Raw genomic sequence first — 24172 nt, 5'->3', positions numbered from 1 at the left:
AATTTTCCTTTCAACTGAATGACCAAAACAAACCAAAAAAAGGAAAGAAAAGAAAAAAAAAAAAACTTAGGGACCTCTGTGCGGTTTTGAGGAATGTAAAAACAAAGGGGATTTCTTTCCTTTCTCTTTCTCTTTTTTGAGACATTGTTTTGCAAGACATCAGTAAGGGTACTTTTGTCAAGACAATATGAAAGCGACTTCAAATGAATCCGCCTTTTAAAAGTCCCACTGAAACCGCAATTCAGATTGTTTTTGTTCTCGAGAGGAGATGATATAGAATGTTTAACCTTAATGAATCCCAAGTAGACACTTCCCACTACTGGCACTTGATGAATGGGGCGGTTTCCAAGCTTTGGTCTTGCATCCGGAGACAGAATGCTGTCTTGGGGTGCAAGTGTGCCTTGTGCTGTTAAGTGGAGACGTGCTGTGTGCGTCTTGGGGTATCAATATGCTGTGCTGGGGTGCACACGTGCCTTGTGCACATTGGGATCATACGTTGCTGTGTTGGGGTGATGTGTTTGCTGTGTGTGCGCTGGGGCACAAACGTGCTGTGTTGGGGTGCAGACGTGCTGCGTTGGGGTGCTGATGTGCTGCGTGTTGTGTTGGGGTGAGACGTGCTTCCTGAACCGGCGAGAAGCCGGAGGCGGGTGCCCGCACGGTGAACTCCGGCACGGGCGGGAGGTGGGCAGCGGCCCTAATTCGTCAGCGCACAGCCCACACGACGGGCTCCAGGGAGAAGGGCCCTCTCCTCTGGACGCGAAGGAGCGCCTCTTCCTACCTCCTCTCGCGCCCGCGCCGCGCCCCGCCCCCAGCGCCACAGCAGGCGCCACACAGGCCTGTGGGAGGCGCCGCGGCCGCTTCCCGACCCCTTCTTCGGGGGTTGACAAGGCCGAGGCAGGTCATCTTCCGGAATGGGCGGGCAGGGCTGAGACCCCTTCCGGGATGGGCGTGGCGTGGTCAGATCCTCTTCCGGGTTGGGCGGGGCCTGGGTGTCCGCCGTTCTGGGTTGGACAGGTCACGGAAAGCCTTTTCCGGGGTAGGCGGTATCTGGAGGCCCTCTTCCGGGTGGGCGGCCCCAGTGCGAGTCCCTCCCGGAGTGGGCGTGGCGAGCCTGTCCCGCGGCCGCAGGTCCCCAGGCTCCGAGCCGCGCGCCTGCAGGCCATGCTGCGAGCGTGCGGGGCGAGCGTGGGGCCCCAGCTTCTGCGGGCGGCGCTGGGCCTGGGGGCCTGGCCCGGTCCGGGGCGGGCGGCGTCGGGGACGCGCGGGCAGGGCTGGCTGCAGCCGGCGGGCCACGACACGGGCGTCAAGGTGTACAACAGCCTTACCCGGAGGAAGGACCCCTTGATCGTGGGCAGCGCGGACGCCGCCTCCTGGTAGCCGCCGGGACCTGGGGGACCGGGGTGCTGGGGACCAGGGGCGGGAAGGACTGTGCGTCGGAAGGTTCTCAGGTTGAAAGCATTCAGTAAGTGACAAGTGCGTGGCGGCACAATTGGAGACACTGTGCTGTAGTCACGGGTACTTGACAGGCTTGGGCTGGGAATCCCCCAAACGTGGTTCTATGATACCCTGAGAATGTGGTGTCCTTTCTTGCAAGTATGATTCACGTGATGGATTGTAACTGTGTTCCTAGGTATAGCTGTGGACCAACTGTCTATGATCATGCACACCTTGGCCATGCTTGGTGAGTGACCCCAGTTTGATTTTTCACGCTTCAAGCGACCATTTATTTTGTAAAGAAAGAGCCTTTTGCAGGTTTTTTCCATTTCTCAAGTGGCAGCTTAATACCGAATATAGTCCTGGTGCTGTGGGAAGCACACCTGTTAACAGTCTCTCATTTCGTTCTTGTAGTAGTTCTAAGCGCTCATGCCCATTTCACAGGTGAGGAAACTGAGGGAGGCAATGAGGAGCAGTGATAAATGACCTGTTTTGGAATTAGATGTTTAATGCGATAAGGCCATTCCAGGGGTTAGGAGTCAGCTGGTGAGTTATTTCTGGCCCCACTATCTTCTTTCCAACTTTGGACAAGCCACTTTATTACCTTGAGTCCTGCTTTCTTTATCTTTGCGATGGGGACGATAATTGTATCCGTCTTTTTTCAACCTGCACAATTTTTTGAAATAACGCCCATACAGTGCTGCTTGCAGAGTGCCTGAAGTGTGACGCGTGGTGGGGACTTCACAGTTAGTGTGAGGAACTTCCCCGAGGTCACACATTCAGGAAGCCTGGAGCCTGGTGTCTCTGATCTCCCAGGTACTCGCTTTCTCAACCTGCTAACCATCCTGGAGCTAACCACTCCTGCCTACCTTTGTCAGAATTGCACTTTTCCTAATACTTTCTATGTTCTCTCATTCGTGTTTTAAACTTGTTGTGTTTCAGACCTAGACTAAAAGTGGAAAGCTACCTGTACTCGTTACACTTTTTAGAAAATCATGTATCACCCAGGAAGTTTGGAGCATTTTTTGTGTTTTGTTAACATCAGTGGTGTAGGAATCCTTTCTTCCTTCACTGTGGGCTAACAGCGTTACTTGTAAAAAGCATATCTTGACCTCTTTATTGGAGTATGAAATATGTTGGGGAAGTATTAAAAAACAAGAACTCTTCCCAACCTGGAAAAACCTCTCCACAAAGGCAGAAGAGAAAGCAAAGTTTATTGTTGAGTAACATTAAATCAGAACGGGACGTGGTCACAGGCAGCCCGCTAACAGGATTGCAAAGACAGAACTCTCAATCTCATAGAGCCAGGTGGGTGACACTTGTGAGATCAGGTGGGGTTTGTGACGTGCAGTCAGATGACACGTCCGGCCCGTCCCCCTTCCTTCCTTGATGGTTTTATTTCAGAAGGGTGGCTCTTAGCTCTGATGGATGTTAGCAAACAAACGGGGTCCCAGTGATCAATACAAGTTCTGTTTACTGAGCGTTGATGCCACAAACTGAAGACAGGAAATGTTTCACTATAAAGCTGCTTAGACTGAAGGTCTTCTAGAAGCCATCCGCACAATTTTCCACTTGCCCAGGAGACCTCTCCCCTCTGCATGCACGAGATCACGTTAGTGTGTCGTGTTGGGGTTTACACTGATTAATAAATACCTGAAACTCAGAGCGCCTGGGTGGTTCAGTCAGTTGAGCGTCCGACTTTGGCTCAGGTCAAGATCTTGCAGTTTGTGAGTTCAAGCCCCACATCAGGCTCACTGCTGTCAGCATGGAGCCCATTTCAGATCTTCTGCCCCTCTCTCTGCCCCTCCCCTGCTCATGCACGCTCTCTCAAAAAAAAAAGGAAACATTTAAAAAAAAATAATATCTGAAACTTTAAAAAAAAAAAAAAGGTGGCTCTCGGGTCCTTGAGAGTTTTCTGGTCGTGGGACTCAACAGAGGCTTCCTTAGCCATTAAAACCATCTACATAAAATATTTCATAAAAATTAAAACAAACCTTTTTTTTTTTTTTTTTTTTTTTTAATTTTAGAGAACACATGTGTGCCTGGGAGTGGGCAGAGGGAGGGACAGAATCTTAAGCAGTCTCCACACTCAGCGCAGACCCTGGTACGGGGCTCAATCCCACCACCTTGGGATCATGACCTGAACCCAAATGAAGAGTCAGGTGCTCGACCAACCGACCCACCCAGGTGCTCCTTACATCCATTTTAGAAGGACTGAGGAATTTCTCAAAGAAAGGGGCGGTGGGGGGAGAGCCTGTTTCCTTATTTTCAGCTAGGAGAACCAAGCCTCTTGATTATAATTAGTACTTGCCCTTACAAATACAGAAAAGAGTACAAATGTTAAGCGTACAGCGGAATGAAGTGTTCATGGCTCTTAGAGGGAGACGTTACCAAAAGCCTAGAAGCCTCCCCAGCGCCCCATTCGTCAGTCTCGCCCCCCCCCCCCCCACTCCCCTCAAGGATAACCGCTAGGGAAGGCTGGGCTGGGAGATAGAACCCATTCTTCAGGAGTCCTTCAGGATGTCCCTGGGGGTGGAAAATCTAAGAACTACAAGATATGAGGTTGTACAGGCAGGGAGGGGCAGGCCTGGCTCCACTGCCCCTAAGGTAAAGTTCGAAGTCCTGAGGTCGTCTCTGCAGTTCTATAAGCCTGTCCTGACTTACCGTCCAGGCTAACGTCTCCCCACCTTCCTCCCCAGGTAGCCACACTGGCCTCTACTGAAAAAGACATGTACCGGGCACCTGGCTGGCTCAGTCAGTATGTGTTTGCGACTCTTGATCTCGGGGTTGTGAGTTCAAGCCCCACCTTGGGTGTAGAGCTTACTTGAAAAAGAAAGAAAGACGTGTAGTTAACAGACACAACACCTGCTCTTGCTGTGTGCCAGGCTCTGCTCTAAATGCTCTGCAAACACCAGCCACTGTAACGCCCTAACGGCACCGGATGATGGTGCTGTGATCCCCCAGCTACAGACGGGGACATGCCGGGAAGGGGCTGACATCGTGGACATGGAGTGGCCCCTGGGGGAGTCATGCACCTGTGGCCTCAGTGCCATGAAGCCCTTAAACTCCTCAGGGCCAAGCATGTGACCCTTTTTACTTTGTGCTTCTTACTTTTTCTCTGAAATCTCACTGCTTGTAGGGTCTTTCCCTGCTCAAGCCGCAGGAAGGGCATGGTGACGCCTGTAGGAACTCGTGCTGCATAGGCCTCAGGATCACGTCCAACAACCCCATGGGGTGGTGGGATTTTGCCCAGTTTCTGAGTAAGCAGTTCAAGCCTTCAAATGATTAAATATCTTGGCAAGGAGTTTCTGACATCGCTTTGTCACCCAAGCTGCGTTCGGGGAGTGGGGGTGTGGCAAGCCAAAGGGGTGTGATAACAGGGCTCGTCTTCGAGGGAAAAGGATGTTCGGAACTTAGAGAGGTTGTGCGGATGACAGATGAGCGTGAGACTACCTGACCTTGAGCGTTAAGGTTGCTTTTATGAGAAGCCAGATTCTTTTTGCAATTTATATCCAAGTTAGTTGGCGTTTAGTGCAATAATGATTTCAGGAGTAGATTCCAGTGATTCATCCCCTACTTATAACACCCAGTGCTCATCCCAGCATGTGTCTTCCTGAATGCCCCTTACCCATTTAGCCCGTCCCCCTACCCACCTCCCCTCCAGCAACCCTCAGTTTGTTCTCTGTATTTAAGTGTCTCTCTCTCTCTATTTTTTTAATGTTTATTTTTGAGAGAGAGACTGAGTGTGAGCTGGGGGGAGGGGCAGAAAGAGAGAGACACAGAATCCGAAGCAGGTTCCAGGCTCTGAGCTGTCAGCACAGAGCCCGACACGGGGCTGAAACCCACAATCCATGAGATCGTGACCTGACCCAAAGTCAGACGTTCAACTGACTGAGCCACCCAGGCGCCTGTGAATTTAAGAGTTTCTTATGTTTTGTCCCCCTCCCTGTCTTTATCTTATTTTTCCTTCCCTTTCCCCATGTTCATCTGTTTTATATCTTAAATTCCACATGTGAGTGAAGTCATATGATACTGTCTTTGACCAATTTCACTTATCATAATGCCATCCAGTTCCATCCACGTAGTTGCAAATGGCAAGATTTCCATTCATTTTGATTGCTGAGTAATACTCCATTGTATATATATACCACATCTTCTTTATCCATTCATCCATCGATGGACATTTGGGCTCTTTCCATACTTTGGCTATTGTTGATAGTGCTGCTATAAACATGGGGTGCATGTGTCCCTTCAAAACAGGACTCCTGTAACCCTTGGGTAAATACCTAGTAGTGCAATTGCTGGGTCATAAGGTAGTTCTATTTTCATTTTTTTGAGGAAATGCCATACTGTTTTCCAGAGTGTGAAGCCAGATTCTTGACATTTAAAATTTTTTTTATGTTTATATATTTTTTTGAGAGAGAGAGAGAGCTCACGAGCGCAAGCTAGGGAGGGGCAGAGGGGGGGGAGAGAGAGAGAATCTCAAGCAGGCTCCATGCTGTCAGCACAGAGCCTGACGCGGGGCTTGAACTCCCAAAATGTGACATCATGACCTGAGCCCAAATCAAGAGTTGGACATTCAACTGACTGAGCCACCGGGCACCTCCAGATTCTTGACATTTTAAATGGCTCTTGAACCCTTTTGGTTTTATAAGTTTGAGTTGCCCCAGTGTAGCCCACGGATAAGCCAATGTGTTCATATTCTATGATAGTTTTACACGTTCTTTAGGAGTGACATCGTACAGCTTTCATTGTACTTGCCTCGATTTGTTGTTCCTGCTGTTTTGCCATAGCGAAACATTACAGTTACTCTAGAACATGAACTGGGATGGTAGCAGCTCTCTGTATTTTAACCACCTAGTGCCATTGTATCAGCGGTGAATTTTTATACAATCCAATGGATGTAAGCGCACTTACCAGCTCCAACGTTAAAAGTGCTAATACTGCACCTGACATTGAGGGGATGCCTTTGTTAGTTTCTCGCGAGGACCCGCTTGGGCCCTTCTCCTAGCTGCACGTGAGCTGTCCGTTCTGTCACACACCCGACTGCTCTGTGGCAGCCTGTTAAAATGTAAGGCGCTCCGTTTTAAAGATCACAGCGGCGATTTTCTGCATTAAAGACGCCCTAATACTTACTTCCTTGCAGCTCATATGTTAGATTCGATATCATTCGAAGGATCCTCACGAGGGTTTTCGGATGCAACATCATCATGGTGATGGGAATCACGGACGTGGATGATAAAATCATCAAAAGAGCCAGTGAGGTAAGCGTTGACGACGACCATGTTGATCGTGTGAGTGTTCTGATCCCTGCGTGGCAGTGCCGTGGCTGTTGCACACGTGTGTTTTATGTCTCACTGTCCGTGTGTGACCCAGCGAGGATGTGCTGACAGGTTCTCAGAGGAATCCCTGTCCTGGTAAAAGAGGCCTGTTCGATTCTGGTCACCAAAGCCTTTGATGCCGAGTCTCGCTCTGTCCCGGTCTCCTGCTTGAACCTCATCCTTTTCCTGGCCCCTCAACCCCCCAGCCTCCTGTGCAGAGGGAAGTCAAGGGCCGCTTTGGGCTAGAGAAACTGAGCTCATGGGAAGCTGAATTTTCCCACCTGTTATGTGTGAAGCGAACGGGGCACTTACAACTCATACGGTATTTAGGGGAAGTTTTTTGGGGGGAGGTTTTCACTGAGGGGTTGAAGTTAAATATTATAGTTAAATTTTTAAAAGTCGACTTTCAAAGGTTTGTCTCTTCTGCTTGTCATAATTAGCAACTTTAACAATTATCTCTAAAGATCTGTAAAGCATTGTTAAATGGTCCAATCTGTTCAAAAGCCTACACAGAGCATGTGACATTCCTGTTGTTTTAGAAGATGTATGCATGTACTGAACACTGTATTGCTATTTTTTTTCTTTAGGAAACCAGCTTATAATGTTTTATAGTCTGCTTCCTCCACTTAGTGTATTTTGAGAATTTTCTTCACGTTCTTAAATATTCTCGAGCATTTTTAAATAGCCTCGTAACATTCCATCACGTGGACGTATCATAATTTATTTACCGTTCTTAGTTTTGGACTCTGAAGTGCTTCCATAGTCAAACTTATTTTCTAGAAACCACATCTCCCTGTTTCTCACAACTTGCCTTTTTTTTTTTTTTTTGTAACTTTTACTTAAGAAATCTCTACACCTGACATGGGGCTCGATGTCACGACCCTGAGATTAAGAGTCGCACGCTCCTCTGACTGAGCCAGCCGGGCGCCCCCCAATTTGCCTTTTTAACAACTCGACAGCATTCCATGCAGGGGGCTATGCAGCAGCTCCCCGTCTGGGCTGCGTCGTTTATAGCTGTTAAAGATAGGGCTACTGTGAATGTCTTTTTTCCATAATGTCTTGTTTCACTAAATACTTTTCCCAAAGTGGAATTTCTGGTTGAAGGAGGAGTGGGTTCTTTGATAAGGCTTTTCTTCTAAGAGTTGGGCCACTCAGAGCGTTTACCAGCGGCACTGAACTTGGGCTCCGGCTTTAAATGTGTTTCCTCGTGTCCCTCGGCACAGCTGGGTTGGCCAGTGTGTTGGCAGCTTAGCCGGTGTGCCATGTTCCCCTATGGTAGACTCAATCTCCATTTCCAGAACTGTCCCCGAGAGTGTATCGACCCACCAGGGGTCAGACCTCCGCCTGGCTTTGTGCCCACGAAGGTGAGGGAGACCCTTCCTGGCTGCACAGAGCTTGTGTCCCCTGTGAGGTGGACGATCCCATAGAGGGATGCTCGTGTGTCACATGGCTCATCTTCTAGCCAGGATGGGGGACCACAAGGAAATCCATCAAACCGCCCCGGAATTCAGAAATGACTCCCTGGAGGAGGTTAGCCCGCTGACCCGCAGTTAGTGTCAGAACAGGGTTGAGTCCCGGGACACCGGCTGCACGTTCGGTGACAGAAAGATGATACCGCAGGCTGGGAGCGGAGAGCCGGCAGGCCGGCCTGGGTCACCGTCCCTGGTGCCCTGGTGGCTTCCATTCTGTCTCTGCCGCTGGGGTCAGGTGCCCCCCTGGTCCAGCCAAGGACATGCAGACGCGGGGAGCCATCCCTTCGTCGGGAGCTGCAGTGAGGGGCAGACGTGAGAGGACAGCAGGGAAGGCAGGGGCGAGGGGTCCCCGGGCAGGTACCACTCTGTGACAGCTGGCTGACCCCACAGGAGGAGGGGCTTGGAGTGGCTTCCCCAGGACTGTGTGGCTTGAGTGTGTGCTCAGCCACCTCACTGGGGGCACAGCCTTCTGATTCTAGGGTGAAGCTTTTGAGCAAACGAGCTGGCCTGGGGAGGGGCGGGGGGCAGGGAGCTGTGCTGTTGTCTGGAATGTGCTAGGAGCGGAGGCTGGCCTGGGCAGGCGCTGGGAAGGCTGACCCCACAGGGGCTGAGCAGGAAGGCCTGTGTTCAGAATGGAGACGGCACCCAGAAATCCGTGGTCTCTGACGTCGTGAGCACGTACTTGGAACACGGCAGCACGAGGCGTTTGGAAATGCCTCGTAAGTAAGGAGGAGGAAGTAAGTAGTAAGTAAGGAGGAAGGTGAAGCCGTGAGTTTTTCCTCCATCCTTACCCTCAGTGGGCACCTGACAGCCCAAATGGGTCCCTGAACTTGATGAATCGGGCTCTGCTGTGAATCTGCAAAATCGGGGGTGGAAACCTCGACCTGAAAGGCCTGGGTGAAGACGGTCAGGCTCTGGAGGGCCCCAGGGGAAGCGGTGGGGGTTGGTTAGCCAAGTGGTGACGGGACACATGTCCCAGGAGGGGCGGCAGCAGGGGTAAACACAGCTAGAGGGAAGTTAGAGGATTTCACAGATACCATGAAGAGGCAGCGCGTGTCAAAGAATTGTTATACTTAAGGGCACAGGCATGCCTCATTCGGTTAAGTGTCTGACTCTTGATCTCAGCTCAAGTCATGATCTCATGGTTCGTGGGATCAAGCCCCATGTCAGGCTCTGTGCTGACCATGCAGAGCCTGCTTGGGATTCTCTCTCTCTCTCCCTCCCTCCCCCTCTCTCCCTCCCCCTCCCTCCCCCTCCTTCTGTCTCTGCTCCTCTCCCGCGTGTGCTCACTCTCTCTCTCTCTGTCTCAAAATAAACCAAAAACAACAACAAAAAAATCATCTTCTACTTACACTATGAACAGGCTGGTAGAATTGGCTGAAAGATTCTGTATGCAGAGAGCGCTTAATTTTTGACCCCTGAGAATTTCCATACTCGTCCCGTCATAGGATGCTAATGTGGCACTGGGTAGATCTCTTCAAGATATATCTGTAGGATGATAAAGCACGTATCTGAAGCATGGTTATGAAAACATCTATTTGTTTTTTAGCATCTCGCAAAAAAGGCCGTCTTTTATCCAGTGCAAGCTTTTTAAGTGACGGCGGTATTCTTCGTGCCATCTGCTCCAGCACTTTTAAAATATTTTAAATTATAACATTATGCTTTTCTGAATCACTCCCTTGACTTTAATTTTTGGCTCAGTGTTACAGTTTGTCGGGGAGAAAAACCACAGACGGGTTTCTGGGGTGAGAATTTCCAGAGGAAGATGATACATCTGCATAGTCACCGTTTGTAAGAAAACTCGTAATGAATGTGGCATAGAGATTCGAGCCAAAGGTATTCTTTCTGTGCTTCAAGAACACCGGCCCCTGTTGCTCTTCTTTCTGGGAGGAAGGCTGGACACTCAGCGTGAGTGCCAAGGCCCGAGCAGTGGGGCCCTTGCCAGGGGGAGAATCAGCTTGAAATGGTTTATGATGGTCAGGGCGAGCTGGACAGGAATCTGAAATCACGGGACTAAGACGTCGTTTCGGCACCTGCGTCCTATGGTTTGCTGGGGCGGGGGGGTGGGGAGCAGTGCCAGCCCGATGGTAGTGGGATGACCAACTGCCTAAAACTCAAATTTAAAAACTTTACTTTTAGAATATGATTCTGCTCCTCCCTGCAAAGCCAGCAATGGATTGATATTCCCCTTACAATTCACTGTCACTCAACATTTCCGAACCATGCCCTCTGGGCTCGTGCATGTGAGCTAGAGAAGCCACAGGCAGAAGAGGGGTTGCGTGTTTGCAGTGTGGTACTTGCTAGGTCGTTACAGGAGCGTGTGTGTGGCCGTGTGCATGAGTGTGCATGTGTGCAGCTGTGCGTGTGTGCGCATGTGTGCGTGTGCATGTGTGTGCAGCTGTGCATGTGTGTGCTGCTGTGTGCATGTGTGCGGCCTTGAACGTATACATGCAGCCGTGTGTGCGTGGCCGTGTGTGTGCATGTGCTGCTGTGCGCGTGTGTGTGCAGCTGCGTGCATGCATGTGTGCAGCTGTGTGTGTGTGTGTGCTGCTGTGTGCATTGTGCGTGTGTGCAGCTGCGTGCATGCATGTGTGCAGTCGTGTGCGTGTGTGCTGTTGTGTGCATTGTGCGTGTGTGTGCAGCTGCGTGCATGCATGTGTGCAGCTGTGTGCATGTGTGTGCAGCTGCGTGCATGCATGTGTGCAGCCGTGTGCGTGTGTGCTGTTGTGCGCATTGTGTGTGTGCAGCTGCATGCATGCATGTGTGCAGCCATGTGCATCTGTGTGTGTGCATGTGTCTGCAGCCATGCGTGTGTGTGCATGTGTGTGCACGTGTGTGCACGTGCATGTGTTCTTACTATTCCCCTTTTTCTGAACTAGAGACCCAGATTCTAAAGTTCACACGGGACGGCACAAAAGCAAGAGTAGCAGGAAAGTTCTGTAAAAGAAGAGTATTAAGGAGGGAGTAGTCCGACCCGATATTAAAACATACTTTTAAAGCTATGGAAAATTTTTTGTTTTCATAATCTTTCCCTTCTCTGGCACAGTTTTGAGGTCAAACAGACCTACGATCAATTGCATTTAGTGCACACGAGGCCCACAGCACAGTGACATGTGTGCACCTGTGAGCCCATCTCCCGTGTGCAGACGCATGAAAGCCTCCTCTGCCCCTGGCCATCCTCCCTCTGTGCCACCCTGCCCCCGAGCATTCACCAGTCTGCGTTTTGTCGCTGTCAAGGTTGTAGGAATTAAAGGTCATTGTACAGATACAATGAGCAGATAATGGGACATGTTAGAAAGTTGGATGTAGACACCGTAAATAATGGAAATTTGTCTTATGGTAACGATGGCATTTCACATCAGTGGGGAAGAGAGGAATTATCCAGTAGAAAATGGTGACAGTTAGGTAAGCATCTGGGAAAAAAATAAACCCCAGTCGAATGTGTGCCTCAACCAAATCTAGGGCAGATTGGAGACTTAATATAAAAGAAATGGAACCCCAAATTACTAAAGGAATTTTGGGGCAGTTTTTATAGCCTCCTATTGGGGAAGGCTTTCCTAAATTTGTTTCCAAACCCAGGAGCCATTTGTGGGAAAAGATTGAGAAATACAATTTTTTTTTAACGTTTATTCATTTTTTGAGAGAGAGAGAGCATGAGCGGAAAAGGGGCAGAGAGGGGGAGACACAGAATCCGAAGCAGGCTGCAGGCTCTGTGCTGACAGCTCAGAGCCCGACGCGGGGCTCAAACTCATGAACTGCGAGATCATGACCTGAGCCAAAGTCGGACGCTCAACCGACTGAGCCACCCAGGCGCCCCAAGGATGGAGAAATATAAAGGATTGCTAAATATAAAATTTTTTTCTACATGACCTAAGATAACCATAGTGTTGAAAGACTGTGAAAATAATTGAAATTCACATCAGAGATAAAAGGCTAATTTCTTTCATGTAAAAATACTTCCTACAAATCGGTAAGAAGAGAAACGGGTGTGGTGGCCATACGTTCCCTGTGAATGTTTCCTAAACACATGAGATGTTCACGCCCCCTCAGAGGAGGGAAATACACGTTACAGTTACGAGAAAGCATCTGTTAGCTGTCATGTTGACAGCGTCCGGAGGTGAGTCCCCTGCGCGGTTGGGCCTGGCCCCGCAGACACTGATGCACCCTCCATGGGCACAGTTGACAGTAGCCAGCAAGGGTATGTGCATGTGCCCTCTGCCCGGCTGTCTCAAGTCCAGGGCTGTAGCTCAGAAATGAACCTGCATGTGTGTGATGTGACGTGTGTCCCAGCAGAAGACAGTGTGACGAGGGACCTGGGGAGGGGCTCTGAGTGTGGGTGTGTGATGGGAGGCAGTCAGGGGACAGGTCCGGGTGGTGGTGGTATCGTGTGCAGGCCGCAGGTTCAAGGCAGGGCGGTACATTTCAGGAGGGAGTTGCAGATATGTGTGGGGGGGTGCTGGGAGTCGTGTCTTCAACAGAGGTGTTAACCAGCATCGTCCATTCACACCGTTGTCTTCACAGCCGCACCGAATCCTCGTGGCAAACTTGGGGGTCATCTCTGTGTTGCAAAGAAAGCCTGAGGCACAGGGGTTCATTGCCTTCCCCACGGCCACACAGCTGAACCGCCCCTTTGTTTGCCAGGTTTATTTATTCAGTACCTGTCTGTTGGTGAAAATTTCTAGGATGATTACCTGTCTGGGGCCCTGGGCAGGGAAGACCATGGCTGCAGAGTGATGGGGTTAGAGGGGGCATCTCACTTGGGAAAGTTTCTTACTGTCCGTGAGCAGGAAACGGAGCCCTGGTCTGGGGGCCAGGGGCTGGGGAGGAGCCGGGGCTGCGGAGGCCAGTTGAGGGAGGGAGCGGCTCCCGCTGCCTTCACATGCCCAACAGTGTCCGGTGCCGTGTCCTGCTTTTGGTCCCCAAGTGTTTTTTTCTGCTGATGCCGAAAAGTAAAAAATACTTTGGGAGCCTGGTTTTGTGCGCCAGCGCCCTCTGAGAAGCTGGGGCTGCAGGTGCGCGTCCCCAGATGCCCCAAGCGCAGAATTCCACGTCTGTCTCCGGGGCCGGCCTGCCCACCCGCCCTTGGGTGGAACACTGCCCGCCCACTGCCCTGTGTTCAGGTGCTGTGTTACTTTCAAAATACTTCCCCGAGTTCCTCTTTCATGTATTTTTGACTTGTTTTCTTTTGCCCCCTGAGGGGTAAGGGATAAGATAGGAACCCAAGTTTCTGCTTATTATGTAGAATAGATTGAAGTAGCTTGCCCTTGCCCTTGTCCTTGCCCTAGAAAAGTGGAGGCTTTTGTGTGTGTTTTTGGGTTTGAATTACGTAACAGAAATCGTCACATTGTTTATTCCTTTTTTCTCTCTAACCAGAACACGGGGTCTGTAATGAGCCTTCGTGACTAGCTAAGTGACTACAAGGACTTGGAGACCTGACACTGAGAGCCCCTCTGTGAGCCGGCCGTGGTGAACTGAGGCCAGCCGCGTGGGGCTCCACCTGCTGACCAGCTCGCCTGTCTCTCTGCAGATGAATGTGTCACCTGCTTCTCTGGCCAATCTTTACGAAGAGAATTTTAAACAAGACATGGCAGCCTTGAAGGTAAAGCGTGTTGTTCAGTCCTCTCACCACAAGGGGGTGCCATGAGCGGTGGAAGCCAGCACGGTGGACCTCCACTTTTCACCCGCCGAAAGTCACTTCTCCTTTGCCTTCCGTCAGGTTCTCCCCCCGACGGTGTACTTGAGGGTAACTGAAAATATTCCTCACATCATTTCTTTCATCGAAGGAATAATTGCTAACGGGCATGCTTATTCGACAGCACAAGGTAGGGTTATGCTGCTTGAACTGATCATTGGGGAAACACCTGTAGGGTTTGGAGGAACTGGACATGTGTGAACGACTTCCTGGAGTAAGCCGGATGGTTTACTGTCTTTCTTGAGGTGATTACTGTGTGAAACGTGAGATTTTCTTATGGTTATTATACTTCTTGGCAAAGCTGTTGAATCGTTCTTTTTTAAAGTATTTTCCGTGTCGGGGGCGCCTGGGTGGCGCAGTCGGTTAAGCGTCCGGCTTCAGCCAGGTCACGATCCGCGGTCCATGAGTTCGAGCCCCGCGTCAGGCTCTGGGCTGATGGCTCGGAGCCTGGAGCCTGTTTCCGATTCTGTGTCTCCCTCTCTCTCTGCCCCTCCCCTGCTCATGCTCTGTCTCTCTCTGTCCCCAAAATAAATAAACATTGAAAAAAAATTAAATAAATAAATAAATAAATAAATAAATAAATAAATAAAGTATTTTCCGTGGTCACAGGAAGACATGAACATCTGGAGAGTTCACCTAGATAAAGCAGTTACCGCGGCCAGGTGGCAAGCGTACAGGTGTTCTTTCGAGCCCTTCTTTTAGCGTGGTTGCAATTTTCCATGACAAAAAGCTGGGGATGAAAGCCGTACCCTTAAAGTTGCACATTTTGTTAAAGACAAGCCCTCTGACATTTTTCTCTGTGTGCGGGTGTATGTTTGAGGGGCCAGCGAAATCGGGCTGTGGACATCCTGACCCTCCCACGTGCACCTCTGAGTAAGAGAGCACCCCACATAACCCGGGTCGTTATCCGACCGAGGTGCTGGACAGTCCCTACCGCATCCTGTCCTCCGCATATTCACGCCCTGAATTTGTCCCTGCCTCCCCCAGCCTGGTCCCCTGCTGGCCGCCCACTGCCCGGGAGTGTGCCTTCTGTCTGTTACCACTGGTCAGCTGTTTGGGGGGGCCCCTTCCTCTGGCTGTGTGTGTGTGTGTGTGTGTGTGTGTGTGTGTCCCTCTGGCTGAGGTCTCCTGTCCTGGGAACTTTTCTCCTGGCATTTCTGCCTCTGGGATGTCCTTCACTCTCAGCTGCACCCCCTCCTCCTCCCCCCGGTCCTTCCTGATCCAAGTCCCACCTGTCCTGGACCCCCCCCAACCAAAGCTTTCTCCCTCCCAGGATGCTGCTTCACCTCTCGTGGTGGAAAGCAGACTTCGGCCCTGTTCTGGTGCCGGTGCTGTGTGGTTGGTAGCCGGGCACGTGCTGCCTGAACTTGCTGGTCATGCCCTTGTGTTTTGTCACTTTTTGTCACTTCTGGGGCCACAGGAACCTTGTGCTGTTAATGAATGACCCACCAGCACGCCCAGCCTGGGGCTGGGAGAAACGGGTATTGTGACGCTTGTTACAAGTAAATAACAAGTTAAGTCACAGACTGTAAGGCCTGAGGGTGGACACAGCTTCTGCAGGTCACTGGACTTACTGGCCGGAAGCATCCTTCTTGCAGGGGTCTTGCTGGGAGCACAGACCCACGTGAGGGACCCCGGGTCCCCCAGTTCCCCAGACCGTGCGCTGCCTCTCTCGGTAACCTCTGCGTACACAAGAGCATACGTTTTTGGTTTTGTTTTTCCTTTTCCTTTACCTTATTTAGATTTTGTTTCCAAGAAGAACTTGTTTTTAACGGGCTTAGGGGACTGAACTGGAGTTTGCTCCAGAAAATACAAGAATTGTTTCTCTGTTGCCACCCTGTGACGTGGAGTGGGACGCACTACCCGGAGGGCAACCCTCACGAGGGGCAGAGGCGCTCATCGGAACGCGCTTTATCATTTTATTACTATGCTTTATTGTCAGTTTTTAATAATGACAGCGTAAATGTAATGAAGTCAAAGTAAATTGACGTTAACTCAAACTCCATTAATTTGAACTTTTCAACAGTTCAGTAAAATCTCGGTTGTAATTTGAATTTTGAACTCTTTGAGTAAACAGTTCAGCAAATCGGTAACATGAGTGAAGGTGAGGAGAATTGTCTCCTTTTTGAGAGCGTGTTGACGTTCTGACGTCGTGGACAGCAGCTCCCAGTGTCCCTACTTACCCCCAGCGTAGCTTGGGCTCCGATATGAGCTCTGGGAGAAGAGGACAGGCCAGGGCAGCACCCAGCCACCCAGGGCCCTTGTGCCAAGTCCTTCCCTGCCCCACTCCCACCCCCAGTCAGGATAGAGATCTGATGTCACAGTCCCGGCCGCTGAGCACGGGGCTCCTTCCTGGGCGGGGGGGTGGGGGGTGTGCTCCAGCACCCGCTTCCCCCTCGTCCATCAGGGTGCTCGAGTGTGGAGGTGTTTGGGCTCCAAGTGAAGAGATGGTCGTAGACATATCTGGGTCAAGACGGGTTTTTTGTAGCCGCAGAGCCCAGAGCTGAACGCAGGCTGCAATAACACTCCCTTTCCCCTCTCTTGAAAAAGAACCATCTCGTTTGACGTAGATCTTACACTTGGGTTTTCACACCCACTCTGGATGTTCGTGATGTGTGCAAATGCGTGCTCTTACGAAATAGTGGTGGTGGCATGAATTCTGAGTTAGAGACAGAACAAAGGGGCCACATCAAGGCCGGATGCCAGATTCTGAGTTTGAGTCCTAATTACCGGTCAGCTCCCAAGCCCGTGTAGATGCAGATACTTAAGACTGAGAAATGATGAATTTCTAATTACCTTTGTAAAACAGGCAACGTCTACTTCGATTTGCGGTCAAGAGGAGACAGGTACGGCAAGCTCGTGGGTGCGGTCCCCAGTCCCGCCACAGAGCCAGGTGGGTGGACCCCCCCCCTCCCCTGTGCTCAGCCTCCCCCTCCCCTGTGCTCAGCTTCCCCCTCCCTGTGCTCGGCCATGGTGATGGCGCCAGACCGTCCATCCCAGCCGTGCTGTGCATTTAAGTCCCTATTTTCTAAGAGAGGAAATTTGTGGAGTATGAGGTTCACACGGCAAGTCGTGAGTCTCCCCCAGCCCTTCCCCAGAGAGCACACGTTCACGGTGTCCCATCTCCCCACTCTCCTCCGCCTTGCTGGTGTGTTCAGTTCCACGTGTACTTGGCCATACATTACATCCCCGTAGGTATTTTACCATATAGTACGTTCCTAGGGGATTTTAATCTCTTCCTGCAGTCCCTTCTGTTCCAGTGACTGTTAGAATGAAGCTATTTTTGTGGAAAAGAAATGTGTATAGAGAAGTAAATTTAAAATAATTTTAGGGGCACCTGGGTGGCTCAGTTGCTTAAGCATCCGACTCTTGATTTTGGCTCAGGTCATGATCTCACGGTTCGTGGGATCGAGCCCCGTGCTGGGCTCTGCCGATGGCACGGAGCCTTCTTGGGAGTCCCTCTCTCCTGCTCTCTCTCAGCCCCTCCCCTGCTCTCTCTCTCAAAATAAATAAACTAAAAAAATAAAATAAAAATAATTTTAAAAGGATACTATTTAAAAGAACCAAATAAAAACAAGCAACATCTCAAAAGACAAATTGTGCAAGTCATTTGTCTTCAGGCATTATCCTCTGCTCTATAAACAATGCCATTTAAATTTAATTACTGACAGTATTATTTGACTCCTCAGAAATGGTGTCTGTTACTCTTAGTAGTATGCTGCTCCCCTTCTGAAAGGCCAGAACCGAGGACCGCTGGACTGGCCACACGTGTTCATATGCGGTGTGCCCCCTGGAGTCAGAGGACGAGCCTCTGAGACACATGTTCTAGCATCAGCAACGCTTTTGTGTTTTGATAGACTTTATTTTTGGGGGCACTTATAGACTCACAGCAAAACCGAGGGGAAGGAACAGAGATTTCCCACATTCCCCTGCCTCTACTCATGCACAGCCTTCCCCATTATCAGTGTCACCCACCAGAATAGGACGTTTGTCATAGTGGACCTGTGTTACACATCATCACCCAGAGCCCATGGTTTACATCAGGGTTCACTCCTGGTGTCGTACATTCTTTGGAGTTGGGCACATGTGTAATGACACGTATCCACCATTGTGTTATCACACGGGGCCACCTCCCTGCCCTCAGACCCCTCCCCGTGCTCCACCTGTCCGTCTTCTATCCCTCCTGACCCCTGGCAACCAAGGATCTTTTATCATCTGCATAGTTCAGCCTTCTCTAGAATGCCATAAAGTTGAAATCATACAGTCTGTGACCTTTTCAGACTTGCTTTTTTCACTCAATACACATTTAAACGAAAATGTGCATTTAAGCCATTAGGCCCCACCAGGACGTGGGCAAGGGCAGAGCCCCTTGGGGACAGGGGACTCAACTACCTTCCATGTCTCTTCATGGCTTGATAGCTCATTTCTTTTTAGTGTCGAGTAATATTCCACTGTCTGGATACAACACGGTTTATCCACTCACCTGTCAGAGGGAATCTTGGCCGCTTCACATTTTAGAACAGAGAGAGAGCCCAGTAGTGGCTCATCGTACAACCTCGTGTTATCACCTGACCCTCCTCTTTGGGGTTTTCTTGCCCCTCCAATGTGATGGACATTCTGGTTTTTGGTGTGTGGTTTTTGTTGTTGTTATTTTTCTCTATATAATTCTCTTTTGGGGGAAAAAGTTACCCTGAAACTCATTTGCTGGCAAACACAGCTTTCTCACAACAAGAATAAGGCAGAGAGAGCTCAGCTCAGTGCCCCCCTGGGAAGAAGCCTCAGTGTTTGTTATTTGAAATCCCAACTCGTTCTGCTTGGTGGGAGCTGGCCTTAGCTCTGCAGTGACACCTCACAGTCTGGCATATTTTAGATAAAAGCGTTGGGTAGTCCTTCCAGTGGCCACCTGGGGAGAGAGACCCGTGAATGAGAGATGTGAGGTCACTGATAGGAAGGCACAACATCTTTGGGATGTGCCTCCTGCCTCCGTCTGGTGGCGGTGCTGTGTGGGTTTGCCTGTTATAGATTCTTGCCCCTGATCGGTCACTTGATCTGTTGGCAGTTGATTCTGACAAGCGGCATCCCAGCGACTTTGCCCTGTGGAAGGCAGCTAAACCCCGGGAGGTGTTTTGGGCCTCTCCTTGGGGAAACGGGAGACCTGGCTGGCACATCGAATGTTCCACCATCTCAAGGTAAGGTTTTGTGTTGCCATGGTGGCTCACACAGTGCCCAACCTGGCTGGCACAGGGTGTGGGTGTGGACAGTGGGGACCATTCCGGGGCTTGGGAGGAAGGCTCTGGGCTCCAGAGGAAGGGACCAGCCGTAAGAAGGGAAACCAAACACCATCCAGTCTTAGCACCTGTTCTTTTTAGTGGAAAAGCCAGCCGTACAGGTCGGTTCTGGATTTCCTGTCACACACTGGACACTTCCAGGTGCCCCTTTGTCTTTCCTCTGCTGTGGGTTTGGGGCGGGCCCCTCAGGGACAGGGCACTAGACCACCTTCCTCTTGATTTTCTCCTTTTTTTCTCTTTCATTTTTTTATCTTAGTTCCGGTATAGTTAACATGCCATGTTCTGTTAGTTTCAGGTGCACAACGTGGTGATTCAACAATTTCGTACTTTATTCAGTGTTCATCACTATGAATGTACTCTTAATCCGCACCCCCTATAACCCCCATCCCCCGCCCACCTCCCCTCTGGTGACCATCAAGTCTCTATAGGGTTAAGAGTCTTTCTGGGTTTGTCTCTTCTCCTTTGTTCATTTTGTTTCTTAAATTCCACACATGAGTGAGATCATAGGTATTTTTGTCTTTCTCTGACATATTTTGCTAGCCTTTATTACGCTGTCTAGATCCATCCATATTGTTGCAAATGGCAAGATTTATTCATTGGCTGAATACTATTCTGTCGTGTGTGTGTGTGTCTGTATGTATGAGTATATATATATGTATGGGTGTACATATGTATGTATCTATGTACAAAACACTTTCCTTATCCATTCATCTATTGATGCACACTAGGGCCGCTTCCATAGTTTAGCTCTTATGAATAATGCTGAATAAACATAGGAGTGCATGTATCTTTTTGAATTAGTGTTTTTGTATTTTGGGGGTAAATACCCAGAAGTCTGATGACTGGATCCAAGGGTAGGTCTATTTTTAACTTTTTGAGGAGCCTCCATACTATTTTCCACAGTGGCTGCACCAGTTTGCATTCCCACCAACAGCACATGAGGGTCCCTTTTTCTCCACCTTCTCGCCAACACTGGTTGTTTGTTGTATTGATGATTTTAGCCATTCTGACAGGTGTGAGGTAATCTCATAGTTTTGATTTGTATTTCCCTGATGATGAATGATGTTGAGCATCTTTTCATGTGTCTGTTGGCCATTTGGATGTCTTTGGAGAAATGTCTGTTCACTTTGGCCCATTTTTCATTGGATTATTTGGGTGGTTTTGTGTTGATTTGTATCCATACTTTTTCCTTCCTTCCTCCCTCCCTCCCTCTTTCAAGTAGACTTCACACCCAGCATGGAGCCCAACACAGGGCTTGAACTTATGATCCTGAGATGAAGACTTGAACTGAGATCAGGAGTCAGACGCTTAACAGACTGAGCAACCCAGGCATCCCTGAGTTGTTTAGTTCTTTATGTATTTTAGACACTAGCCCTTTATCTGATATGTCATTTGCAGATATCTTCCCCCATTCAGTATGTTTTCTTTTAGTTTTGTTGATTGTTTCCTTTGCTGTATGGAAGCTTTTTATTTTGATGAAGTCCTAATAGTTTATTTTTGACTTTATTTCCCTTGTCTCAGGAGACATATTCAGAAAGATGTTGCTACGGCTGATGTCAGATCACTGCCTGTGCTCTCTAGAAGGATCATTACGGTTTCAGGTCCCACATTTAGAACCATCATCCATTTTGAGTTTATTTTTGTGGATGGTATAAGAAAGTGGTTGTTTCATTCTTTTGTATGTAGCTGTCCAGTTTTCCCAACACCATTTGTTGAAGAGACTGTCTTTTTCTTGCATATTCCTGTCTTCTGTGTTGAAAATTGACCATAGAGTTGTGGGTTTATTTCTGGGTTTTCCATTCTGTTGCATTGATCTATGATGTCTGTTTTCACCAGTACTATGCTGTTTTCATTACTAACACAGTCTACAATTGTGATATCTCCAGTTTTTTCTTTTTTGAGATTGCTTTGGTTGTTTGGGGTCTTTTGTGGTTCCATACAAATTCTAGAATTGTTTGTTCTAGCTCTGTGAAAAATGCTGTTGGTATTTTGATAGGGGTTACAATAAATGTATAGATTACTTTAGATAGTATGGACATTTTAACATTTGTTCTTCCAATCCATGAGCATGGAATGTCTCTCTTTTTAAGTAAGTTCTATGCCCAGTGTGGGGCTTAAACTCACAACCCCCCAAATCAAGAGTTGCGTGCTCTACCAACTGAGCCAGCCAGTTTTGTTTTTTTGATGAGTCTGGCCAGAGGTCTGTCAATTTTTCTGATCTTTTCAAAGAACCAGCCCCTGGTTTCATTGATGTGTTCTCTTGTGTGTGTTTTTTTGTTGTTGTTGTTTGGTTGGTTGGTTTTGTTTTTTAGTTTGTATATCATTTATTTCTGCTCTAATCTTTATTGTTTCCTTCCTTCTGCTGGTTTGAGGTTTTGCTTGTTCTTTTTCTAGCTCCTTTATGTGTAAGGTTAGGTTGTTCATTGAGATTTTTTCTTGCTTCTTGAGGTAGGCTTGTGTTGCTATAGACTTCCCTCTTAGAACCACTTTTGCTGCATTCTAAAACGTGTGAACCATTGTGTTTTCATTTTCATTTGTTTCCATGTAATGTCATTGATTTCTTAGTTGATCCATTCATTATTTAATAGCATGTTATTCAAATTTTTTTTTTCAACGTTTATTTATTTTTGGGACAGAGAGAGACAGAGCATGAACGGGGGAGGGGCAGAGAGAGAGGGAGACACAGAATCGGAAACAGGCTCCAGGCTCTGAGCCATCAGCCCAGAGCCTGACGCGGGGCTCGAACTCACGGACCGCGAGATCGTGACCTGGCTGAAGCCGGACGCTTAACCGACTGCGCCACCCAGGCGCCCCAATAGCATGTTATTCAATCTCCCTGTATTTGTAGTTTTCCCAGATTTTTTTCTTGTGGTTGATTTCTAGTTTCATAGTGTTGTGGTCAGAAAAGATACATGGTATGACTTTGATCTTATTCAATTTGTAGAGATTCATTTTGTGGCCTAATGTGTGAACTCCTCTGGAGAATGTTCTATGTGCACTTGAAAAGAATGTGTATTCTGTTTTAAGATGGAATGTTGTGAATATATCTGTTAAATCCATCTGGTCCATTGAAATGAGAGGGGTGTTAAAGTCCCCTATTATTGTGTTACTATCAATTAGCTCCTTTATGTTTGTTACTAACTGTTGTATGTATTTGGGTGGTCCCGTGTTGGGTTCATAAATATTTACAGTGACTATATCTTCTTGTTGGATCGTCTCCTTCATTATTATATAGTGTTCTTTGTCTGTTGTTCCAGTCTTTGTTTTAAAGTCTTTTTTGTCTAGCATAAGTATTCCTACCTGGCTGTCTTTTGACATCTGTTTGTATTATAAATGTTTCTCCATTCCCTCACTTTCGTCTGAAATGAGTCTTGGGGTGCCTGGGTGGTTCACTCGGTTGAGCGTCCAACTTGATTTTGGCTCAGGTTATGACCCCAGGGTCATGGGATTGAGCCTCACATCAGGCTCCATGCTCAACACAGGGATGCTCTCTCTTTCTCTGAAATAAAAAAAATAAATAAAAAATAAAAAAAGATTTGAAATGAGTTTCTTGTAGGCATCATATATAGATGAGTCTTATCTTTTTATCCACTATCACCTTATGTCTTTTGATTGTAGCATTTAGTTTACATTCAAAGTAATTCTTGATAGATTCGTATTTATTGTCATTTTGTTACTTGTTTTGTGGTTGTTTTCGTAGTTTTTCTCTGCTCCTGTCTTCTCTTTCATGGTTTGCTGGTGCTCTTTAGTGATATATTTGAATTTCTTTCTCTTTATTTTTTTGCAATCTATTATTGGTTTTTGATTTGTGGTTACCTCTAGGTTTGTTTATATTGTCTCCTGTATATAGCAGTCTATATGAGGTTAATGATCACTTAAGCTTTAACCAATTTTTTACTCTTAACCATGTTTTAGGTATATGGTGTCATACTTTACGTCCTTTTATTTTGTAAGTCCTTTGACTGATTTTTTATAGATATACTTATTTTTACTGCTTTTGTGTTTTTTCATTTTCATACTCTTAGTTTGGTCTTTCCTTTCTACTCAGAGAGTCCCCTTTAACATTTCTTACAGGTTTGGTTTAGTGGTTATGAATTCCTTTAGTTTTTGTCCAAGAAACTCTTCATCTCTCCTTTTATAAGTGATAGCCTTGCCAGATAGAGTATTCTTGGATGCAGATTTTTTTCTTTCAGTACTTTGAATATATTATGCCTCTCTGGCCTGCAGAGTTTCTGCTGTTCTGAAAAATTCGCTGATAGCCTTATGGGGTTTCCCTTGTATGTAACTGTCTTCTCTTGCTGTTTTAATTTTTTTATCACTATATTTTGCCATTTTGATTATTCTGTATCTTGGTGTGGACCCCCTTGGGTTACTTTCCTTGGGGGATTTCTGTGCCTCCTGGATCCAGATATCTGGTTCCTTCCCCAGAGGAGGGAAATTTTCAGCTATTATTTCTTCAGATAAATTTTCTGTCCCCTTTTCTCTTATTCTGGAATCCCTATAACGTGCTTATTATTACACTTGACAGGGTTGCTGAGTTCCCAAAGTTTATCCTCATTTTGAATTTTTTTTTTTTTTTCTCTCACCAGCTCAGTTTGATTACTTTCTGTTGCTCTGTCTTCCGGGTCATTAATTAGCTCCTCTGCTTCCTCTAGCCTGCTGTTTATTCCACCCAGTGTATTTTTAGTTTCACGTATTGTGTTCTTCATCACTGTTTTTGTTTGGTTGGTTGTTTAATCTTTCTGTTAAGGGCCTCACTGACATCCTCCACTCTTTTCTCAAATCCAGTGAGTATCTTTACAATCACTACTTTAAATTCTCTTTCAGATATAGTACTTACCTCTGTTTCACTCGGGTATCTTGCGGTTTTATCCTGCTCTTTCATTTCGGACATACCCCTCTGTCTCATTATATCAACTCTCTGTTTCTAGGTGTTGGGAAAGTCAGCTATGTCTCTTGCTCTTG

At 47.9% G+C, this 24172-nt stretch overlaps 1 protein-coding gene across 4 annotated transcripts in view; it reads left to right on the top strand.

Annotated features, from left to right (window-relative positions):
* The first annotated feature begins 1088 nt into the window (after positions 1–1088).
* CARS2 (cysteinyl-tRNA synthetase 2, mitochondrial) overlaps positions 1089–24172 on the top strand; it is a 44889-nt gene continuing 21805 nt past the window's right edge. For 2 of the 4 annotated variants that reach the window (XM_011280866.3, XM_045055883.1), the window contains exons 1-7: positions 1091–1373; positions 1631–1681; positions 6581–6698; positions 13755–13826; positions 13944–14049; positions 16729–16812; positions 18979–19108. In XM_011280866.3, the coding sequence (XP_011279168.1) occupies positions 1162–1373; positions 1631–1681; positions 6581–6698; positions 13755–13826; positions 13944–14049; positions 16729–16812; positions 18979–19108 (773 nt within the window). In that variant the 5' untranslated portion in view covers positions 1091–1161. Of the gene's footprint in view, positions 1374–1630; positions 1682–6580; positions 6699–13754; positions 13827–13943; positions 14050–16728; positions 16813–18978; positions 19109–24172 lie in introns of all 4 variants that reach the window. The other 2 variants (XM_019829550.3, XM_019829552.3) reach the window with 2 other exon arrangements.

This window comes from Felis catus, chromosome A1, assembly GCF_018350175.1.
Source record: "Felis catus isolate Fca126 chromosome A1, F.catus_Fca126_mat1.0, whole genome shotgun sequence".
NCBI classification, from domain to species: Eukaryota; Metazoa; Chordata; class Mammalia; order Carnivora; family Felidae; genus Felis; species Felis catus.
This window is presented reverse-complemented; position numbering and strand designations above follow the sequence as displayed.